The sequence below is a fragment of the Odocoileus virginianus genome, chromosome 34, assembly GCF_023699985.2.
Source record: "Odocoileus virginianus isolate 20LAN1187 ecotype Illinois chromosome 34, Ovbor_1.2, whole genome shotgun sequence".
NCBI classification, from domain to species: domain Eukaryota; kingdom Metazoa; phylum Chordata; class Mammalia; order Artiodactyla; family Cervidae; genus Odocoileus; species Odocoileus virginianus.
The window spans coordinates 31,000,470-31,023,599 of NC_069707.1; the positions used below are offsets into that span (position 1 = coordinate 31,000,470).

Below are 23,130 nucleotides of genomic sequence, written 5' to 3' on the forward strand. Positions count from 1 at the left end.
TATTACCTTAAGAGTGCATTGTCTGTACACAGAAATGACATTTCTGTACTTTGATCAGTAGCCCCAATTACATTTCTTTAATTGCAGCCTATTTGCTTTCAAGGTGATGGCCCTCCAGGAGTTACAATGGAGACATCCAGGCGGCTTTCAAGAGAACAGATTTTTGTACTGATATCAACAGCTTCCATTAACTTAGGTTCCATGATGTGCTATTCTATCCTTGGACCCTTTTTCCCCAAGGAGGTAGGACATTTTGATATTCATATGAACTCTTAATGTTTTTAAAAAGCCTTTGACAAACTTCACTTGACAGTATGGAGAATGTAAAAACCTGCATATAGCAAAGATGATGTATAGAACTTAAGCAAACAGAAGAATTCTTATAGAATATTTGATCCCAGAAGGAAAAAAAAAATCAATCATAATAACATCATCTTGAGAAGTAATTCACCTAAATATAATTGACCTTCTGAAGATTGCTTTGCTTACCATGAAGTTTGATTCATCTGTTTGGTTTCTGCAGCTGATAACAAAAAAAAGGAAGTGCATTGAATAACTGAGATTTCAGTGTTATTGCAAAAGATCTTTATTAAGACAGTAACAGTTTCCTGGAGTTGGGTTTATGAATATTTTGGAATTAGGAAGGCATGGCCCACTCCCTTTCCTGAGTTGAATTTCGTATGAAATTGTGTAGGGAATTTAGTTGCAATATATGTGCCAAGGAGGAATTCTGATTAATATTGACTAGGTCCTTCTAATCATAGCATTTGCTGTGATGTTCGGGTCTATGGATAATGGCACAGACATGAAGGAATAACCCCTAGGGAATCCACCTGGAATCTGGAGGTTGGTGAGGTGTAGTATGGAGGAAATGACACTGTCTTGGCTGGGTGTAGACAATATGCCTGTGTGTTCTGCTTCATGCCCTCTTCGAAAGCCTCAGCTCATGATGCAGGGGTCCTTCCCAGTCCTCTGACTTCTTTGATAGCATGTGGTCCTTCCTTCTGTGTGCTACAAAAGACAATAAACATGGCTTCTCTGCTCAAAGAACAGTAGTACAACTCTGTACCCATTAAGTTCTTTTTAGTTTTCAGTGTACTCCCAACATGTTTATCCCGTGTGGTTTCTGGAGCAACTCTGTAAGATAGCCAGAGTAGACAGAATCCCATCCTGTTGCAAATGAAGAAACAGATCCCAAACTTAAGTGACTGGCCCAGCTCAGTTCTGTTTACTGAATGGGAGTGGGATGTTTAACCATTTCCCACCCTAGAGTGTGCTAGGTATTGGGTATATTAGGGCTGGAAAAAAATTAGGAAAATGTCCCTGTCTCATCTATCCATTGGGAGGGAAAACATATGAAAAGAAAGTTGCAGAGTATTTGAATCTCCTTGAAGAGGATGTCCAAAGTGTAAGGAGACTCTAGGGAAGGGAATGGTTAATTTTGCGATGAGTGGGGCTGGCAGGTGTGGGGGGGAAGGAGAGAAGGAATAATACTAAAAGGGACTTGGCAGGGTAACCCCAAGGTGAGCCTCGAGAAGTGGTAGTTCCCAAGGTGAGCAAGAGAGGCAAGGGTCCTCTAGGTTAGACACTCACAGGAGACAGTCAGGAGATGAGCAGAGTAAATAGCATGTTCATAGGGAATCAGGGACAGTGGAGGGGTTTGTGTCTGGGTGCAGTAAGGTCCGTGGGAGCTGAGGATCTGAAAAGGCAGGTTGGTGCTCAGATGTGAGGGTCCTTCCATGCAGATCAAAGATGTCTCCAGTGAGAAGTCATCAGAGATGTTTGGGGAAGACAGGTTAGACTGGGCAGATCTGGATTTGGGGGAAGGAAAATGAGGAATGGAAGCTGTGGAATTAAGACAGAGAACAGGAGTAGTGGCCAACTAGATAGAAGGGTATGTCCGATTCAGCTGGACCTCAGCGAGAGTAACTAGTGTTACATTCTTCTTAGTGAAATACAGGGGAGAAGGCAATGGCACCCCACTCCAGTACTCTTCCCTGGAAAACCCCATGGACGGAGGAACCTGGTAGGCTGCGGTCCATGGGGTCACTAGGAGTCGGACACGACTGAGCGACTTCACTTTTGCTTTTCACTTTCATGCATTGGAGAAGGAAATGGCCACCCACTCCAGTGTTCTTGCCTGGAGAATCCCAGGGACGGGGGAGCCTGGTCGGCTGCCGTCTATGTGGTCGCACAGAGTCGGACACGACTGAAGCGACTTAGCATGCATGCATGCATTGGAGAAGGAAATGGCCACCCACTCCAGTGTTCTTGCCTGGAGAATCCCAGGGACGCGGGAGCCTGGTGGGCTGCCGTCTATGGGGTCGCACAGAGTCGGACACGACTGAAGCGACTTAGCAGCAGCAGCAGCAGTGAAATACAGACAGAGGAAAAGCAGGCTGTGGGTGTGTGCTTTCTTAAATTTAGTTTTTTGCTTGCAAGAGGCAGGAGAGAGAGCATTCTAACTTTAAAAGGTATAGACATGAAGAGTGGGCTCTTCTTTTTCATTTTTAATAAAAGCATTAGTGTTGAGAAACACACTGGCAAAACTTGCTCTTCCCTCTGTGTATTCTGTTATTTTTTCCTGTTTTGTTGGTGTTTAGTTGCTAAGTTGTGCCCGACTCAGTGCAATTGCATGGATTGTAGCCTGCCAGGCTCCTCTGTCCGTGGGATTTCCCAAGTAAGAATACTGGAGTGGGTTGCCATTTCCTCCTCCAGGGAATCTTCCTGACCCAGGGATTGAACCTGGGTCAATGATGATGAGGGACTGAACCCTCATCTCCTGCATTGGCAGACCACTGAGCCACTGGGGAAGCCCCATCCTGCTTCTTATTAATGAGCTAATTAGGTCAAGGAAAAACAAGGTCCTTCTTAACTTGTGGTGTAGGATTAATGTTTCTACTTATCCTTTTTCTGGACCCCTCCTCCTTTGGCAGAGGATAATGAATAAACTATTGCTTTTGATAACTGTTCTTGCCATCCTAACATGCAGCAGGATCCGCATGTCAAAAGCAATATTCAGTTGCTGCTGTGGTGTGTGATTCTAGAACATGCTAAGTCTCCATCCCGCTTTCACAGAGAATGTGGGAACCTGTGCAAGATGGAAACTGATAGGACTGCTATGACCATGACACAGTAACTTGCAAGTCTGTGTCCTCATCTATGGAAAGGGGCCAGCTAAAAGTACATCCCTTACTTGTTGTTTGAAACCATGTAGATCAGCATGGCTCATAATGAGGGGCCAATAAATGTTAGTTGTTATAACTACTATATATTTTCAGCCAGACTTGAGAACTAAATAACTTTCAGATCTATTAAAGCAAACAGCATGGATATAACTTGACCAATGAATGTTTTTTCTACATCTTTTTTTTTTTGGCCACATCTCGGCCACTGGGATCTTAGTTCCCTGACCAGGGATCATACTTGCGCCTCCTGCATTGGGAACATGGAGTCTTAACCACTGGACCACCAGCAAAGTTCTTGTTTTCACATCTTAATTGATCCCTTTGATAACACCTTCCCTTTGAGTTACCTGTTCTATGTGACTAGGGCTGCTATAACAAAGTACCACAGACTGCGGACAACAGAGGTGTATTGTCTCACAGCTCAGAAGTCCAAAACCAAGGTGTCATTGGTAGGGTCGGTTCCTTCTGAGTGCTGCGAGGGGAGGATCTGTCCCAGGCCTCTCTCTTTGGCTTGTGGGTGGGCATCTTCTCCCTGTGTCTTCTCATGTTATTTTCCCTCTGCACCTGTCTCTCTGAGGACACTTCCCCTTTTTACAAAGATATGAGTAATACTGGGTTAGACTCCACCCTCTGTGACCTCTTTCAACTGGTCACTCCCGCAAAGACTTTCTCTCCAAATAAGGTCACCTTCTAAGTTGCTATGAGAAACCTAGACAGTGTATTCAAAAGCAGAGATACCACTTTGCCAACAAAGGTCCGTATAGTCAAAGCTATGGCTTTTCCAGTAGTCACGTGCAGATGTGAAATTTAGACCATAAAGAAGGCTGAGTGCCAAAGAATTGATGCTTTTGAACTGTAGTGTTGGAGAAGACTCTCGAGAGTCCCTTGGACTGCAAGGAGATCAAACCAGTCAATCCTAAAGGAAATCAATCCTGAATGTTCATTGGAAGAACTGATGCTGAAGCTGAAGCTCCAGTACTTTGGCCACCTGATGCAAAGAACTGACTCATTGGAAAAGACCTTGATGCTGGGAAAGATTGAAGACAGGAAGAGAAGATGGTGACAGAGGATGAGATGGTTGGATGGCATCACTGTCTCAATGGATATGAGTTTGAGCAAACTCCAGAAAATAGTGAAGGACAGGGAAGCCTGGCATGCTGTAGTCCATGGGGTCACAAAGAGGCGGACATGACTTAGTGACTCAACAACAACAACTGCTGAAGTGCTGAGAGTCAGGACATCAGCATAAGGAGTTTGAGGAACCCAGTGAGCCCCCTGGCACCCCCTGATGCTTGGTGTGGTAGAAACATGGACTCCACATTCCTGTCTACATACAGCATAACCTTTGGCTAGGATGCCAGTGAAGGCATTTTTCATAGTGAGAGCTCTCTTTTCTCTATACCGTTATCTCATATGATGATTAGTGATGGAAAAGGAATGGTTAATCTTGAGTATCATCAGATTACGGGCTGAAATCCCACCATCCCACCCAAGCAATTTCTAGAATGCTCTAGGTTCAACTTCACTCTCTCCCACCACCAGGCTCTTAGGAACCACACTTCAGGGGTAGGAAGCACTTCCCAGAGTGAGAGGGCCTTTGCTTCCTGTAGTTTAGCGATGAAAAGTAGAGCTCATCTGGACTTCCGTGGGGGTCTAAGAGTTAAGACTGTGCTTCCACTGCAGGGGGTACAGGTTCAATCCCTGGTCTGGAAGTTTCACAAGCCATGTGATGGGGCCAAAATTAGAAAAAATGGAGTTCACCCATCTGGTTTCCTGTGGTATGATGCTTTGAGAAAGGTAGGATTTATTTAGAAACACAATGTAAGAATATATATTTTTAAAGACAAGGATTGAATGATTATTGTAACTTTCTGTAGGAAATGATAAACTATTTTTTTATCTTGGAATTGTAATTAGGGTGAAAAGATAAATAAATAGAATTAAGGCTGTTGTGGATGACAGATTTTAAAGGGAGTATGTATGCCCACACACATTCCTGTATTCAGAGTAGAGTGATTTGTGGAAGAGCTGAAGCTCTGGCAAAGGATGAGTCTAAGTCACATCTTCTAACTATAAATATTCACTGCTGGCTCCTGTGTGATGCATAGAAGGTGCTGGATAAATGACCACTGACTGCCCGAGAGGACAGATGTGTGTTTCAGACTTAGTGCTTCATGGTGTGCCAAGTTGCCAATCTTATCTTAAAAAATTAAACTCATATTTTAACCCCTTAAATGGTTATAGCTAGAACCTGATCTAAGGATCCACCATAATTTCAGGGTTTTAGAAAGTTCTTCAAACCTCTGTCTATTCAGTTGTACAACACAAATAATGGTAGCATTTGAAGTTCAAAAGAAGTAGTTTTAGAATGAACATTATATCATCAATGGCAATTGGAGAATGTAGTGGTAACCCACTCCAGTACTCTTGCCTGGAGAATCCCATAGATAGCGGAACCTGGCAGGCTACAGTCCATGGGGTCATAAGAGGCAGACACGACTTAGTAACTAAACCACCACCACCATCTGTAGCAAATTTAGGAGCCACTGGTAGACTAGTCTATAAACAATCATAGGAATCATTGATGGGCGATAAACTACTCCAAATGTTTCAGCAGCATGTTGGGAGGAGAGGGAGCTTCTTTCATCTGTGTCATTGATGTCAGGAAAGGAAACTTGATCTTCTGTGAACTGTTAGGTAGTTGGTATCAGAAATAGAGAACTGAATGGTCTGATCAGTCCTTGGGATGACTCCTGTGCCAGCTTAAGGAACTTTCTCTTCTTAGATTTTTTGACCAGCAAAGTAAAGTGGTTGTTTGGGGTTTTTCTGTGTATTTTTATTGACATTTGATTCTATGACTAAATGTGATATTGAGTTGGAAAACCTTCTTCCAGTGTGCTTCACCTTTACGCTCACGCTGCTAGCACACTCATGACACATTTAATACCAAATGTGTAGGTTTTTCCCCCACACCAAGCAATTCTCTGTGACACCAGTTGGATGTCCTATCATTTAGTTCAGTTCTGACAGTGATCTGTGTTAGCCCAGACCCCACAAGTTAAGAACTCAGTCCCACAAGACTGCCCTCCGCTTCAGATGCCAGTTGCAAGTAGTAGGTCTCCAAGTTACCCCCAACTTTTGTCCAACTTGGCTACAAGTCACAGGTTCCCATGTGGGGTGTGTATGTCTGTGTGTGTGTGTGTGTGTGTGTGTGTGTGTGTGTGTGAAGCTTCTTCAGTCATGTCCAACTCTCTGCGACCCTATGAACTGTAGCTCGCCAGGCTCCTCTGTCCATGGGATTCTCCAGGCAAGAATACTGGAGTGGGTTGCCATGCCCTTCTCCAGGGATCTTCCTGACCCAGGGATGGAACCTGTGCCTCTTATGTCTCCTGCATTAGCAGGAGGGTTCTTTACCAGTAGCACCACTTGGGAGGCCCTCCCATGTGTTAGGGAAATTAAAATGGACGAAACCCTGTTCAGGCTTCAGAAGCAGGAGAGTGGGCCTCTGAACTACTTCTGACCTGCCTGGACACCGCAGATCCTGCCTGCAAGCACCGCAAGTGCTTAGATAAGAAAAGGAGTTTGCTCTTGGAATTCTCGAGCCTCTGAAGATCTGGCCAATCCCTGGGGGTCTAACAAAATCCTATGACTCACAAAGTGAAACAAACTGCAGTGTAAAAGTTAAAAAAGAACCCCAAAACCAGAGCTGCATTTTTGCATGCAAACTGCTGATGATATCAGTCTGAGGCCTGGGATTACAAGTGGGAGCCCCCTAAGCACAATTTGAAGTCTCACCCTTGGGGTGGACACACCACCCGGGATCCTTTCCCATCACAGCTCCAGATTGCTATTAACGAGGGACTTCCCAGCACTGTTAAGTCTGGATGTAGGTTGTTGGCTCAGTTTGGTGGTTTATTGTCCATTAGTTCTCTCTCTTGTTTCTATTTTCTTTTTTTTCTTTAATGACTGCGTATTGAAATTAAGTCAAACCTATAAAAATTGAAATTGTTTATTTGTGTGTAATGAATGGTTTCTTTTGTTAGCAAATCCTTTGAACTTATAGGTAAAACTTTAGGCAAGACACAATGACCCCCTCACTTCTCCACATAGGATTCAGTTACTTGCTGGAATGTCTTCCAGAACTCAGGGGAAACTCTTGCTTAACATTGTTATAAAAGGATGTGATAAAGTATACAGCTGAGCATGTAGATGGAAGCGATACAGAGGGCGAGGTATGTGGCAGGGGCATGCAGCTCCCATGTCCCTGCAGGTGAGTGACATTCCCAGATCCTCCATGCGTTCACCAACTCCAGCCCCTCACCTTAGGCATTTTTATGGGGACTTAATCACATAGGCACGATCAATCATTAACTCAGTTTCCAAGCCTTCTCTGGAGAACGGGGTGTGGGACCAAAAGTTCTAAGCTTCTAATCATGGCTTGGTCTTTCTGGTGACTAATCCCCAAACAGGAATCACCAAGAGTCACCCAGGAGATACCAAGGGACTAGGAGCTTGGTGTCAGGAACCAGGGTCAAAGACTGAATATTAGAACATTATCACTCCTGGGGCTCTTATCACTAAGGAAGTTACAAGGATGGTCAGGGTTCTGTGCCAAGAACTGGGGACAGAGACCAATAAGTATATTTTCTATGAACTCAAAGATACCAAAAAGAAAGCATTTCAAGATCAACTGTTGGCTTAGTTCTGCAGGAGAAGCTGAGCTTACATTTCCTCAACCAAGGCTTTTTGTTTTGTTTATACTCTAGTTCTGATTTTGGCCTGCTAAAGCTAACAATTCTTATTTTGGTTGGGGGCAGACTTTATTGAGGTATAATTGTTATACAAAATTTTACACTCATTTAATATATCCATCTTGATGAGTTTGGACATATGCACACCATCTATGACGTCATCTCTGCAACCAAAATACTAAACTTATTCAGCACCTCCAAAATATCCCTTGGGTTTTCTTGTGGACTTTTTCTTTCTTCTTCTTCTTCTTGTGGTGAGAACATAACATGAGCTTATCTCACTTCACAGAAAATTTATATCCAAAGAGCTATGCTTCCCCACTGCCCCCTTCCCAAAGTCCCTGACAACCACCATTCTAAGCTCTGCTTCTATGAATTTGGCTATTGTAGATACTTGATACAAGCGGAATCATGCAGTGTTTGTTCATCTGTGAGGGCTTACTTCGTTTAGCATCATTTCCTCAAGATTCATCCATATTCTTGCAGATGCTAAGATTTCCTTATTTTTGAGGTGAATAATATTCTGTGTTATGTATATACCACATTTTCTTTGTCCATCCATCTGTCGATGGACATTTGGGTTATTTCTATATTATCTTAGTTATTTCTTAGTTGTTTCTGTATTATCTTAGCTAGTGCCACAGTGAGCATGGGATTGCAAATATCTCTGAGACGCTGCTCTCAATTCTTTTGGGTATATACACAGAAGAGGGATTGTTGGGTGATATGGTAGTTCAGTTTGTAATGTTTTGGGGATCCTCCATATTGTTTCCATAGTGCCTGCACCATTCTGCATTCCTGCCAACAGTGTATAAGGTTCTGATTTCTTCACCTCCTCACCAACAGTTGTCATCTTCTGTGTTTTCAGTTATAGCTATCTATCCTAACTGGTGTGGGATGATATCCCATTATGATTTTAATTTGCATTTCCCTGATGATTAGTAATCTTGAGCAGCTTTTCTTACACCTGGTGGCCATTTGTATGTCTCTTTTTTAGAGAAATGTCTTGAAATCCTTTTCTCATTTTTAAGTCATGTTCTTTGTGGTGGTCTTTTATTAATAGATTATTGAATTGTAGGAGAGTCTTACATATTTTGGATATTAGCTACTTATATAGAGATGGTTTACAAATTGTTTTCTCCCATTCTGTAGATTGCCTTTTCACTCTGTTGATCGTTTCCTTTGCTGTGAAGATTTTTAGTTCAGTGTAATTCCACTTGTTTGATTTGTCTTGTTGCTTAGGTTTTTGGTGTCAGATACAAGAAATCATTGCCAAGATCAATGTCATGACCTATATGGGAAAAGAATCTAAATAAGAGTAGACATGTGTATGTGTATAACTGATTTACTTTGCTGTACAGTGAACTAACACAACATTGTAAATCAACTATACTCCAATAAAAAGAATTTTTAAAAAATCCCCCATCCTCCATTTTCTTCAAGAAGTTTAACACTTTCAGATTTTATGTTTAAGTCTAGTTTGCTTTGAGTTTAGTTGGTGAGTGGTATAAGATAGGGATCCACTTTCATTCTTTAGCATATGGATATCCAGTTTTTCCAACATCATTTGTTGAAGAGAATATCTCTTCCCCATTGTGTGTCCTTGGCACCCTCGTGGAAGATGAATTTATCACATTTGTTTAGGTTTATTTCTGAGCTCTCTCTTCTGTTCCATTGATCCATATGTCTGTCTTTAGGCCAGTATTGTACTGTTTTAATTACTACACTTTTGTAATCTATTTTCAAAATCAAGAGGTGTGATACCTCCAGTTTTGCTCTTTTTTTCCTCAAGATCATAAAGTTAACAATTTGTTTTAGGCTTGGTGAGTGAATTATTTTCATGTCAGAGAACTGGATTTTACTACAGCTCTCTTTCCTTTCTTAGCCTTTATTCTGAAATAATAATCTCTGAAATTGCTTTACAGACAAAGGTTACGGGAGGATGGTCCTCTGATCTAATAGCTCCATTTTTTCCCCATACTGTTGCTAATTTATCTTTCAAACTTTTTATTTTCTGTTTCTTTAAAGGCTGAAAAGAAAGGAGCCAGCAATACAGTTATTGGTATGATCTTTGGATGTTATGCTTTATTTGACTTTCTGGCATCTTTGGTATTTGGAAAATATGTAAGTATTAATTTTTTAAAATGGTGTAATGAGTTATTCTAGCTTACAAGTCTAAAATTTCCACTGATACAGAAATAACCAGCATTCTATGTTATGAACTGTGCTTCAGCTGACAGTTCCATTCTTACGGTTGATTGATTTTTAACTTCTTCCATGTTTGTAAGAATGCATGTTATCATTCCACTGAAGAATTATGTTTTGTTAACTGTATATATCTTCCCCAAATCTTCTGTTTCCTGATACAGTGGATTTGTTTATGTCACTATAGACTTGTAGCAGTCATCAATTTACCACTTTTCTTTGACATTTATTATAGCTTGTACATATTGGAGCAAAATTTATGTTTGTAGCAGGAATGTTTGTCTCAGGAGCAGTTACAGTTCTCTTTGGGTAAGTCATGTTCTGATATGTTTGGGAGCCTGAACAGATTTTCTAATTTATCTTCAATTTAAACTGTTAATGGTTTCTTTAAATCAATCATTACCATTGATTATCAAATGCCTGGCATATGACTAATGGTGAAGGGAGTTGGATGGTGTAGAGAATGAAATGAATGACATCGATCTTAAGAAAAAAATCCTCTAGGGGATCACCATTAAGTTGGCTGCTGAATCTGTTCTTTAGGACTTCTGTGACTTGAGTGACAGAAACTTAACTCAGTTTTCTGAGTCACAGATTTTTTTGGCTTAAGCAAAAATGTGAGTTTCTTGTCTAAACAATCAGCTAAAGAAGATCAGAATACAGATGTTAAGATAATGTTGTCAGAAGTCTTTCTCAGGTTCCTGATTTTGCTTTTTTTTTTTTGCTTGGGGAAGACCTAAATCTAAGTCTTTCTACATAGGTTCTTGTTAGATTGACTCTATATTTTTCAAAAGGCCTATTTAGTATTATTATTTAAGACATCAAATATGTCAGTAGAAAAGGACAATGAGGCTGTTATTACGACTCAAATTCCTCCTACTAAAAATGTAACAAAGAAATTCTTAAAAATTCATATTCTAAACTGACTTCTTTTAATAACTGTGATTGAAGTATTACTGTTTTAAGTGAGTACAGTTTAAAAAAGTAAAATAAATTTGGTATTTGAGGATTGCCTTATTCTTTTTTAGTCTCTTGGACCAAGTTCCAGAAGGACCAGTGTTTATTGCTATGTGTTTTCTACTGAGAATAACTGATGCAATAAGTTTCGAGGCAGCAATAACTGCGTCTTCTTCTATCCTTGCAAAGGCTTTTCCAAACAACGTGGCCACAGTATTGGTAAGTTTATACGCTTTTCCTGTTTTCCTTTTAGTGTAGGCTAAAATATTTGCTTGTCCTTTCAAGCCAAAGCTGGGGCCCATTCTTCTAGACCTGCTTTTTTTCTACTCTCTGTGTATTTGTTACCTTTCACCCCAGTTTCTACTTTCAGCAGCAGGCTGTCAATAAACGTTCCCTTAGTCTTACTTAGGTGCTTTTCCTGGGCTCAGAAGCCCCTAAATGGGCAAAACCAAATACTCTTTTTTACCTCTTAAAAAAAAAAGGCCTCGGTGGTAGTATCTGCTATCTCTCTGTAGCCTAGATTGTGGCTGGGCTGCCTGAAGCAGATTTATACTAGAGTCCTGCTTCCACTTTTCCCAGAGTCATGGAAAGGATCTTGGAGATTGTCTTGAAGTCCATATGTGCTTCTGCGCAGTAGGTCTGAGGACGGACTTACTTTACCATAAAAATCCAGAGCCTGGTAGCATTGTATTGACGTACATTCTCATATATTGCCCAAATGCCTTGACACAGAGCATTAGTGACATAACAGAATCTTGTCCCACCTCTTGGCTGCTGCCTCCCTGATCCCAACAAGACTTTCCCATATCTCTTTCCTCCAGACCCAGGCATTCCTGGTTTGTATGTGGGAATAGGCACCACCCTCAGAGACCTCAGGTCTAATCAGCTCGGTACCACATTTCCTCATTTACCCATATTAATACTACAGTTTGAAAGTTTTGGCCATCAGGTAAACTACTTGCTGTATAAATATAAATATTCACACTTTTATTAAGTATATACCCATATGTATTTACACACTTATTGTAAGTACACATATCTGTATATGTATTGTATATCTGGATAAATTCACTTTAGGTTCTACAGCAATTTTTCAGGCCAAGGTGTCCACTGTAACAGATACACTATTTCCATTTCCAAAAAGTATGTTTTTCAGAAGGGGTTCAGGAAGATGCTAGTTGGTTGACATGCTCTGTAAAACAAGGTTTTGTGGCTAAACATGATTGGAGTAGGGCTTTGCTGTCCTGAAAGTTAGAGGTGGTCAGTTCACATTAGCATGAGTTGTTTTCATTTTATGTGTGAACAGACTATAACATTTGCCCGTTTTCCCACAGTACTGCTGATTTGTCTCATTCATTAATAGTTGCTGTCATGGGGCTTTTGGGAAATTAGTCTTTTGTCAGTACTTTTTCCCCATTCTTCGTTTGTCTTTTTTTTTTTTTCTTTTTTGCTGTCCATAGTTTTTCATTTTTTGTGTGTAATCAGAGTTATCAGTCTTCTTTTGTGTCTTCTGAGTTTTTATGTCATAATTAGAAAATTTACTTCACTGTAAGGATTAGGAAAAAACTCTCATATTTTATTTTTCTAGTACTTCTATAATTTCAGGGTGCATGTTTAAATTTTTGGTCTATCTTGGATGTGTGTGGGTGGTGTGTGTATAAATTGTAAAATAGATAAAATTTTTTTCTGAACTCTCCATTAAATCTTTGTTCATTTTTCAAACGAAACATATTAACTCAATTTTCTTTCGTTTTCCCATTCTTAGGGAAGTCTTGAGACTTTCTCTGGACTAGGGCTCGTGCTGGGGCCTCCTCTGGGTGGCTTTTTGTATCAGTCCTTTGGATATGAGGTGCCGTTCATTTTTCTGGGATGCATAGTTCTGCTGATGGTTCCCCTCAACATGTGTATTTTACCCAATTATGGTAAGACCTCATTTATTGCTCATTTTAAGAATCTTAAATTTAAATATTTTTATGCCTTTGTAGGAGACCAATTTAACATATGCACACTTTCATTTTATAGAATCACTAATAGATTTGTAGTGCATGCTGAAAGAATTAATTCTCTTTTCAGAAATGTTGCGGTAGGCAATTAGCTTACACAAATTGTCATAAATTCTTTCTGATCTATAGAACTAGCAAATATTAAATTCCTTATCATAAAACATATGCAATGCCCACCAGATGTCTTCTTGGGTTCTAAATTAAAGATTCTTTACATCTTTTAATATAAAGAATCTTTCCATTGCAATGCACTGTGACAGGAGGACAGTTAGACCTTCCTCTCCCAGGCTCCTTGTAGCTGTGTGCACAGCGCGACTCAAGTGTGAGACCCAGGGCCACATCAGGCAGTAATGGGAATCATCTTGGCTCCGAAGCTTCCTGCCCCGTAGGAGTCAACCTATCCCGTAACAACTCCATAGTCACAGCTGCCAGGGTCTCCACGAGGCACGTTCTGGGTGCAAGAGACCCCAGGCTCAAGGAGGCACGAAGCGTCGGGTATTGATGGCTTGTTTATAGTTCCTTCTGTGCAGATGAAATTCACCAGTCAGGGGTCGTTTTCATTATAAGCCAGATTGCCTAGTAATGGAGTTGGCATTTTACCACTATCAGATGACTACTGCGACAGAGCCGCCAAGTTATCTCGAGAGCAGGAGGAGAACCTGTCGTTTTTCTGTACACAGTGATAGTTGTTTCTGTAGTCAAGCATCCCGGACTGGCCTCCGATGGGGTTCACAGGTGAACACTTGGCTATTAACTAAGAAACTGACACCAGGTCAGATTCTCTTGCAACAGGAGAAAGAGTTCTGTTTACTCTTTATCAATAACATCATATAGGGAAAAACGATGGCTTACTAGTTAATTGTGGGATGTGGTATTTAGAACTTCTGTGATTAGGTGCTGGACTGACCCCAGCATCAGTAATTCTTTGAGTCCTGGCATGCTCTCCTCATCTCGGCCCCTCACTCCTACAACATGGTATCTTTTGAAGCCCCTCTAATCACTGTCAGCCTAGTTATTTGGTACTTATTTCTCTTCGTTCCTGTTATTCCTCAATTAAAATTTTCCTACATCTTCAATTAACTTAGAGCTCCAGTTGTTGTTCAGTTGCTCAGTCGTATCAGACTCTTTGCAACCCCATGGACTGCAGCATGTCAGACTTCCCTGTCCTTCACTATCTCCTGGAGCTTGCTCAGACTCATGTCTATTGAGTCAGCAATGCCTTCCAATCATTTCATCCTCTGTCGTTCCCTTCTCCTCCTGCCTTCAATCTTTCCCAGCATAAGAGTCTTTTCTAATGAGTCAGCTCTTTGAATCAGGTGGCCAAAGTATTGGAGCTTCAGTTTCAACAACAGTCCTTTGAATGATTATTCAGGATTGGTTTCCTTTAAGATTGACTGGTTTAATATCCTTGCAGTCCAGGGGACTCTCAAGAATCTTCTCCAGCCCCACAGTTCAAAAGCATCAATTTTTCATCGTTCAGGCTTCTTTATGGTCCAACTCTCACATCCATACATGACTACTGGAAAAACCACAGCTTTGACTAGGTGGACCTTTGTCGGTAAAATAATGCCTCTGCTTTTTAATACGTTGTCTAGGTTGGTCATAGCTTTTCTTCCAAGGAGCAAGCATCTTTTAATTTCATGGCCACAGTCACCATCTGCAGTGATTTTGGAGCCCCCCAAAATAAAGTCTGTCACTATTTCCATTGTTTCTCCATCTATTTGCCATGAAGTGATGGGACCAAATGCCAAGATCTTTGTTTTTTGAATGTTGAATTTTAAGACAGTTTTCTCAACTCTTTTCTTTCACTTTCATCAAGAGATTCTTTAGATCCTCTTCACTTTCTGCCATTAGGGTGGTGTCATCTGTGTATCTGAGGTTATTGATATTCTCATGCAACCTTGATTCTAGCTTGTGCTTCCTCCAGCCCAGCATTTCCCATGATGTACTCTATATATAAGTTAAATATACAGGGTGACAATATACAGCCTTGACGTTCTTCTTTCCAATTTGGAACCAGTCAGTTTTTCTATGTCCTGTTCTAACTGTTGCTTCCTGACCTGCATACAGATTTCTCAGGAGGCAGGTAAGGCAGTCTGGTATTCCCATCTCTTGAAGAATTTTCCACAGTTTGTTGTCATCCACACAGTTAAAGGCTTTAGTGTAGTCAGTGAAGCAGAAGTAGATGTTTTTTCTGGAATTCTCTTGCTCTTTCTATGTTCCAACAGATGTTGACTATTTGATCTCTGGTTCCTCTGCCTTTTCTAAGTCTAGCTTGAACATCTGGAATTTCTCGATTCACGTACTATCGAAGCCTGGCTTGGAGAATTTTGAGCAATACTTTGCTAGCGTGTGAGACGAGTACAATTGTGCAGTAGTTTGAACATTCTTTGGCATTGCCTTTGGGAGTGGAATGAAAACTGACCTTTTCCAGTCCTGTGGCCACTGCTGAGTTTTCCATATTTGCTGGCATATTGAGTGCAGCACTTTCACAGCATCATCTTTTAGGGTTTAAAATAGCTCAGCTGGAATTGCATCACCTCCACTATGCTTTGTTTTGCTTCCTAAGGCCCACTATGTTTTTATGAACAAAATGGTTTGGCAAACTTTCTGTTTATCTAAGTAAGGATTTTGTATTTAGATTGAATGGGAAAAACTGATATATATATTTTTAAATCTCACAACTTATAATGTTAAAGCTATAAATATAGATTTAGGTGTTCTGATTAAGGAGTGCCTTTGAAAATTATTGTTTTAGGAAAGCTTATAGGTAAAGCTGGAAAGTTAAATTTCCTTTTATTTGGATGATATTGGCAGAATTTTGTGCCTATAAGTTCTACTCCACTAGTTTACTTCCTTTTAAACCCATGAACACTGTGGATTTGGATTACTAAGAGTCAATTTCAGTCCTTCACTGTCCCTCACTGTCCCTCATCCTTTATATTTGCTTGCCAAGTCTCCTCTTCTGTATTGTGCTAAGAAAAATTTTTCCCCCCAGCCATGCTATTTGGCATGTGGGAGCTTAGTTCCCTGACCTGGGGACCGGGGATGAACCCATGCCCGCTGCAGTGGCAGTGTGGAATCTTAACCATTGCACTGCCAGGGAAGTGCCTAAAGAAATATTTTTAAAACACAGGCATGTACATGACAGTCTTCTTTTTTTTAATTTATGTTTTTAATCGGAGGATAATTGGTTTAGAATGTCGTGCTGATTTCTGCCGTACAGAAATGTGAATCAGTCATTAGTATACACATGTCTCCTCCCTCCTGAGTCTCCCACCTCCCACCACTCCCTCCTCCCACCCCTCTAGGGATGCCTGAGTGTGGTGCTCAGTTGCGTCTCACGCTTTGAGACCCTGTGGATAGTAGCCTGCCAGGCTCCCCTGTCCATGGGATACTCCAGGCAGGAATACTGGAGTGGGCAGGAATACTGGCAGATCCTCCAGGGGATCTGCCCCACCCAGGGATGGAACCCACATCTCCTGCGTCTCCTGCATTGCCGGTGGATTTTTTTTTTTTTTTTACCACTGAGCCACTGGGAAGCCAGCTCCTGTAGGGATGACAATCCTCTTAATAAAAATGCCTGAATTCCTGAATTGTGAGCTTTATCTTGAAAGCCAGTAGAAACTGTTGTTAGAGGTTTCAGGCAAATCATATGAGCTGGACTGTCTCCCACTTCCGCTCTACCTAACTTTGACTCATCCTTCAAAACTTAATTGTATGACCTTCTCTGGAAAGCTTCCCTGAACCCTCTCAATCACTGATCTAAGTGCTGATCAATAGTGCCACAGTGCTCCGCGTTTTTCCTATCTCTTCACACCTGAGGGCCTTTCTGCTTCCCCACCGCTCAGAGCAGCTTCCTGTGGCAGGCATTGTCCACCATGGAGTCATGTCCTCCGAGAAGAATGTATCAGAATTGGAGGAAGCAGAGAGATTACTTAAGGAGGCTGGAAAAGCTCCCTGGGTGATTCTGCTATGTGTCTCTGAAAACAGGTATCATCCTAAGTTTTCATTATGTGGGCTTCTTGAGCGAACAGCTTTAGCTAAACTCATGATGTGTTATTTTCATGGACGTTCCTGTATGTTCTTATGGTGATAATCCCCTTTCCCACTCTGCATTCAGAGAAATGGACCATTTATTTCATAATAGTTTGTCTTATGCCATAGACTCATAATACCTCTATATACACAATAAATGTAATTGATTAAAGTTGATCCTTTATCATTGTTATTTTAAACATCGGTGATATACGATCCAAAATCCATAACCAGTGAAGTCTCCTTGCTGGCCTGCCTCACATGTAGTGAAACGGGCTGGACTCACAATTGGTTCATCATTGACTATTTGGCTAATAATTAAGAAACCAACAACAAAGTTTAACTGTATCCCTCTTATCCTGACAAGTATAGCTGGACCACACTTAATGCTTCTTTTTTACTTTGCTTCCTACTGGATCATTATTCACCAAGAATTTATTACATAATGAGTTCTGTTGGGTACTCTTGGAGAAATGAGGCTATGTCAGTGCTGATCTGGCCTTCAGGGCGTCCTGGCCTAGCTCCCTGCCATCTCCTAGCTCGCCTCCTGTCTCTATTTCCCAGGAGACCACAGAGGTAGCTCTTTGAACTGCAAATCTGATTCTCACTTCTTGTTTGAAACCTCTAGTGGTTTCCTGGGCTCCTTAGCCTACTTTACAAAGTCCTGCATCATCATCTCACTACATCCTTCTGCAGTGTGATCTCTCCTCCCGACACTCCAGTCTCCACCTTCCTTCTTGACTTCTGCTCTTCCATTTCCCCAAACAGAATACTTTCCCCTCACTTTTGAGTCTCACAGTGAGCCATTCCTACATAATATGCCTGGGTTCTTCCTTCCTCCATCTTTGCTTGCTCATCTCAAGCCCATCCTTTAGGCAGTAATTTGGACATTACTACTTTCATAAATTCTCTCCTAAACAGCTTTTGCTCCTTTTTTAGGCAACCGTCTCATATGCTCCAGTTGGTACCATCCTGGCTCCATCCTGGCTCTCACCACACCTTTTTGTAACTTCTCCGTGAGGTCAGGATCTGAGTTTGTCTTCTTTGGCTTTGTGAGCCCAGGGATTTGGCATGGTATTGACTCAGCAGAGATTTTGTTGAGCACATTACTTGGAAGATAGGAAAGTCATCAAACAATAAACCATGTAAGATGAAACACAGTTTAGGTTGCTCCATTACATGGTAATGGAGGTAAAATTTGCAGGATGCTTAGGACCAGAACGAGGCTTTACAGAGTGGCTAGAGATTGAAAAATCAGCAGGAGAAAAAGAAGGGAGTTATCGGATATGATTGGAGGCTTGGGAACAACCAAACCTGGTACTTGGGACAGTGCAGAAGTTGTGTTGCTATTGGGGAAATGGCAGTACCTGAGGTTGGTGCTTCCCTATAGCTCAAAGGACTTTCCTGTAGCTCAAATGGTAAGGAATCTGCTTGCGGTGCAGAAGACCAACCTCCGGTTGAGAAGATCCTCTGGAGAAGGGAATGGCAAGCCACTCCAGTATTCTTGCCTGGGGAACCCCATGGACACAGGAGCCTGGCGGGCCACAGTCTGTGGGGCTGCAAAGAGTCAGACACTACTGAGCGACTAACACGAGGTTGGGTCTCAGCTGACCTTGATGCCAAATCGAATGTACTCGTGATTCACTAGCATCCCTTTCAATCCAATGTTTTTCCGTAAGCAGAAAAAAATTGTCTTGTGTTCTTTGACTCAGATTCCTCCTCAGCACACTGATAAAGCGTCTGGTTTTTCCTACCACCAAGTGCAACTTTATGTGTTCTCTATTCCATCTGGGGAAAGCCTTCTCAATGATGACCTATAACCAAGACCACTTCTTCCCCTCCTACTCTGATTCCAGTTGAGTTTTTTGAATCTGAGAAATTATTTTTTAAGTACCTGGAAATGGCCTCTAGGTTTGAATAACTTATATGCAACTGTTGATAATGTGCAATTTTAGGCAAACTCAGAGGCGTGGTTTTTTTGATTACTGGATAAAGATGGTGTTACCGATTTTACTTTTGAAAATAGACTGAAAGATTAAGTTCAGCAATTTTAATTACTCTAACTTCTTTTTAAATTTTTACCCCAAAGAGTCTGATAAAGGGAAACACTCATTCTGGAAACTCATCGCTTTACCCAAGGTTGCCTTTTTATCCTTTGTCATCACCTCATTCAGCTCCTGTTTTGGCTTCCTTGATCCTACACTCTCCCTCTTTGTTTTGGAGAAGGTGAGTAGCCTGGTGATGAAAACTCCCCATTGTGGTAGGTGCACATAATTGTTTGTTCTCAGGCCCTGCTTGCTAGAAAGTCCTGGATGTGGATGCAATCTATACATCAAGATAGCCCGTACCTTCTCTCTGTGATGTCCCTATAACTAGGGGTCTGCTTTGTGTAAAATGAAAGAAGACTTTCATCTGGTCTCTTTCTCCTAGACCTCGCTTTAGTCATAGATCTGGCTTGGGCAGCATCCTGACTCTTAACAAGGATACTTTCCTCTGTTTTAATTCCACTGAGGCATTTGAGGTTTTGAGTGGCTCATTTAATGTGAGGTATCCATCTTTTCTGGACTTCCCTGATCCCCTCTGGGTCCATTTACTTTTAGTCTATTCCGTATATTTGAAAGACCATGAACTATATTGATCTGAAATGGGAGAAAGGAACCAGGAGTCTCTATCTTTTTAATGCTGAAAATGACTAAATTTTAAAGTTTGATGTCATAGCAATTTGTTCTTTGATATTTTTGAAAAAAGATTATTAAGAAATAATGCAATAGAGTATATTACTGAGTCTGACAGTTAAGTATACTAGAGAGTTAATCTGAGTGTATAAAGACAGAAATCTACTAGCTGCAGCCCAAGTTCACCTTGAGGCCCTAGAATGAAGAAAGCACCATTATCAGAAACACAACCCCTTGAAGTCACTCGACAGTTTGGGGTATTCTACAGGTAAACTTGGGGACTGTAATTTTAGTGCCAGGCCCAAGTTTTGGAAAATAATATAATATCACAATTAAGCAGTGAGCATCTATGAGGTTAAGCATAAGAAAAATATCTTGTGTTTTTGATGACACATTCCATTCACATTATCAACAACGAGTCTGCTTAAAAGTCATTTTTATTCCTTTTAAGAACTCTGTCCAAACCTAGAAAAAAAGTGTAACAATCTTTCATAAACCCAGGTTGCTCAGGTCTAACTTATAAAAATCTTTAGAAATGTACTTCTCTGTTTTTCTATCACATTTTTTTTTTCCTGTTGCCCTTCTTCTGCCTTATCTGTTGTTTCAATTGGCTTTTTACTGTCCCATCATTCATTGACCAGTCTTTTAGGGAAGGAAGGGGTCCACCCTGTCTCCGCCTCGCTGTAAAATCAGAAGAGGATATTTCTGACTTTTATATCTTGCTACTGTCTTTAAAGGGCTAATTTTTAGCTTGAATTATGTCATAAAAATTGTTAAAACATATACTGACCTAAGTTGATCCCATGTGCTTAATTAAAGAGTAGTTAAGGAAATTAAGGAAAATAAGAATGACTTAGATAACCAAGAAAGGCATTTATATCATGTTGGTAACAGTAACAGAGTTATGAGGTAGCTTATTATTATAAAAGCCTTATAATAAGTGTCATACCATCTAATTCTTTAATTAGAGATTAATATCCCTTTGAGATGGATAGAATAGATATTATTGTCAGTGCTTTTTATATAAATGCACTTTAGTCTGTGGACAGACAGCATACCTGGGATTTTTGTTTGACAAGCAGATTCTCAGGCCTCCTCCCAGACTTTTTGAATTAGAAATTCTTGGGCTGGGGTTCCTGAACCTCTTATAACAAGTTCTCCAGGTAATTTTTTTGTGTATACTAACGCTTGCAAAGCACAGGTTGACATGTAAATATGCTATGGTTCATAGAAGGATAATTATACAATATTTACTATCAAATGCTAACAAAGCAAAAGCATCCTGGATTTGTGACCTCTGGTTAGGTTTCTTCTCCCACAATGAAAAATAATCCATTTACAAGCATAAGACAAAAATCACAAAGGATGCTAAGTGTTAGTGGTAGCCTCATGGCAGGTGATAAGAGCTGAAGAGATGGTAGAAGAAAAAGATAGATGTTTATTTTTAAAAAATGACTTAACCATGTCACTTTAACATGGGATTTCTTTCACAGTTTAATTTACCAGCTGGATATGTGGGATTGGTATTCCTGGGTTTGGCACTGTCCTATGCCATTTCTTCACCACTGGTGGGCCTGCTCAGTGATAAAATGCCAGTAAGTACACTTCATTGATATTTAAGAATGACTTTTGTATGTCTAGACTGGTGGTTGTCCAACTGTACTTCTGGAGTTCTGCAGGGCTACTGATTAGAATGAACATATTCAAATTTTTTAAAAAGGTATCTTTATTGAAGTATAGTTGACAAATATAACTTTAAGATATTTGAAGTATACATCATGGTGATTTGGTATATCTATACATTGTAAAAGGATTCACTCCATCTAGTTAATTAATATATCCATCAACACAGTTATCGCTGGGGGGAGAGGGAGCAGGGAGAACATTTAAATTCGAATATACTCATTTTTTTGAGCTGATGGAGAGATTTCAGAATCTTCCAACTTGTCATCACCCTGAGCAGATTCACTTTTTAATTGCTTCAGCTGGGAAAAGGGGAAGCTTATGCCAAAACTGTTGAAAAACTCCTGGATTAGACTTTCTAAAGGAAAAGGTTCCCTTGATGCAAAAAATGGATTGACAATAATGAGGACAGAGCTCAAAGGTACTTAGGACTTGACCAATTTGAAAGGACAAAATGTAGTTTTTCTACAGGAGTGAAAGGACTGGTCATGTCAGTGTGCATCGTTATCCCAGAGCCATCCTGAAAGAAAATTTCTTCTGTTTTCCTTTAACTAGGTTTAAATGATTCAGTCTAGATGACTAGTATAGAGAGCTTAGTACTATTAACCAAGTCTCAAGCTTCTGTGATCCTAGTGCTTATTTTCATGTTTCCCCTCTTTGTTGCACGTGGGTATGTATTTATGAAGACTGGTTATGTGGCGATTACTTGGTAATCCAGGTGAGAAAAAGCAAGTGTCTTAAAGGGTTTGGAGCTTAGTTTTAAGATGTAGCCATGTATATAACTGAATGGATATCATACCCTTGTAATGTTTAGCCTGCATTTCAGTGGTTTATAAGAAAACATTTATTTGATACTTTTTAAAATGTGAATTTTTCTAGATAATGCATCTACTTGGTTGTTTCTTGTGGTGACCGCTTCTTTAAAATCGTTATATTTGAAACAGTTCATCATTTGCAAAATCTACAATATACTTCCTTTCCAAGGGATCTTGTCCTTTGCTCACACCCTGACTTGGGGTATACTGATTGCACTTACTTTGTGTTTACCATCTACCCTGTTTTTCTTACATGTAAAGTTTTGTTTTCAATGTATTAATTTTTTTTTTTAATATCATGACTTGTGTTCCTTGATGATTTCTTTATTTTCTTGGATTATGGTAGGTTTTGTCTCTAAGTCTCTTTGGACTTTCTTTCTCAGCACCTGAGGAAATGGCTTCTGGTTTTTGGAAACTTAACCTTAGCAGGTTGCTACATGCTCTTAGGACCTTCCCCCTTCTTGCACATTAAGAGGTAATTTTTTTTTCTTCTTTCAAATTTTTGGCCAAGTATTATTAAGAATTATTTTTTAAAAATTTTGGTGTAACTCTGATATGCTTAGTATCTTTGAATCTTATTATTTAAATAATGATCAGATTTAGGACTATATTGAATATTTGTTTTACTGACAGTATTACTGGATGCTAGCAATGGTCTAGCTTCTGTGTCATCCTTAGTATGTGATAGCTGCTTACTAAAGCTTGTTTATTATAATTTCTTTGCTAAAATAAAGTGAGCTACTTAGAGCTTTTTAGGTACCTCTGGGACAAAGCATGACATGGAAAAAAGCAAGGATTTCAGAGTCCTTCATGTT

General features: G+C 40.4%; 1 protein-coding gene across 5 annotated transcripts in view; it reads left to right on the forward strand.

The window, feature by feature from the left end:
* Positions 1 to 23,130, forward strand: part of SLC18B1 (solute carrier family 18 member B1) — a 30,619-nt gene that overhangs the window by 1,710 nt on the left and 5,779 nt on the right. For 4 of the 5 annotated variants that reach the window (XR_002312238.2, XM_070461668.1, XM_020884376.2 and 1 more), the window contains exons 2-9: positions 104 to 243; positions 9,968 to 10,063; positions 10,380 to 10,453; positions 11,173 to 11,320; positions 12,867 to 13,023; positions 19,232 to 19,368; positions 21,311 to 21,412; positions 22,699 to 22,790. Coding sequence is in view for 4 of the 5 variants with exons in the window: in XM_070461668.1 (XP_070317769.1) it covers positions 104 to 243; positions 9,968 to 10,063; positions 10,380 to 10,453; positions 11,173 to 11,320; positions 12,867 to 13,023; positions 19,232 to 19,368; positions 21,311 to 21,412; positions 22,699 to 22,790 (946 nt within the window). In the remaining variant the exon portion in view is untranslated. Of the gene's footprint in view, positions 1 to 87; positions 244 to 9,967; positions 10,064 to 10,379; positions 10,454 to 11,172; positions 11,321 to 12,866; positions 13,024 to 19,231; positions 19,369 to 21,310; positions 21,413 to 22,698; positions 22,791 to 23,130 lie in introns of all 5 variants that reach the window. The other variant, XM_070461666.1, reaches the window with a different exon arrangement.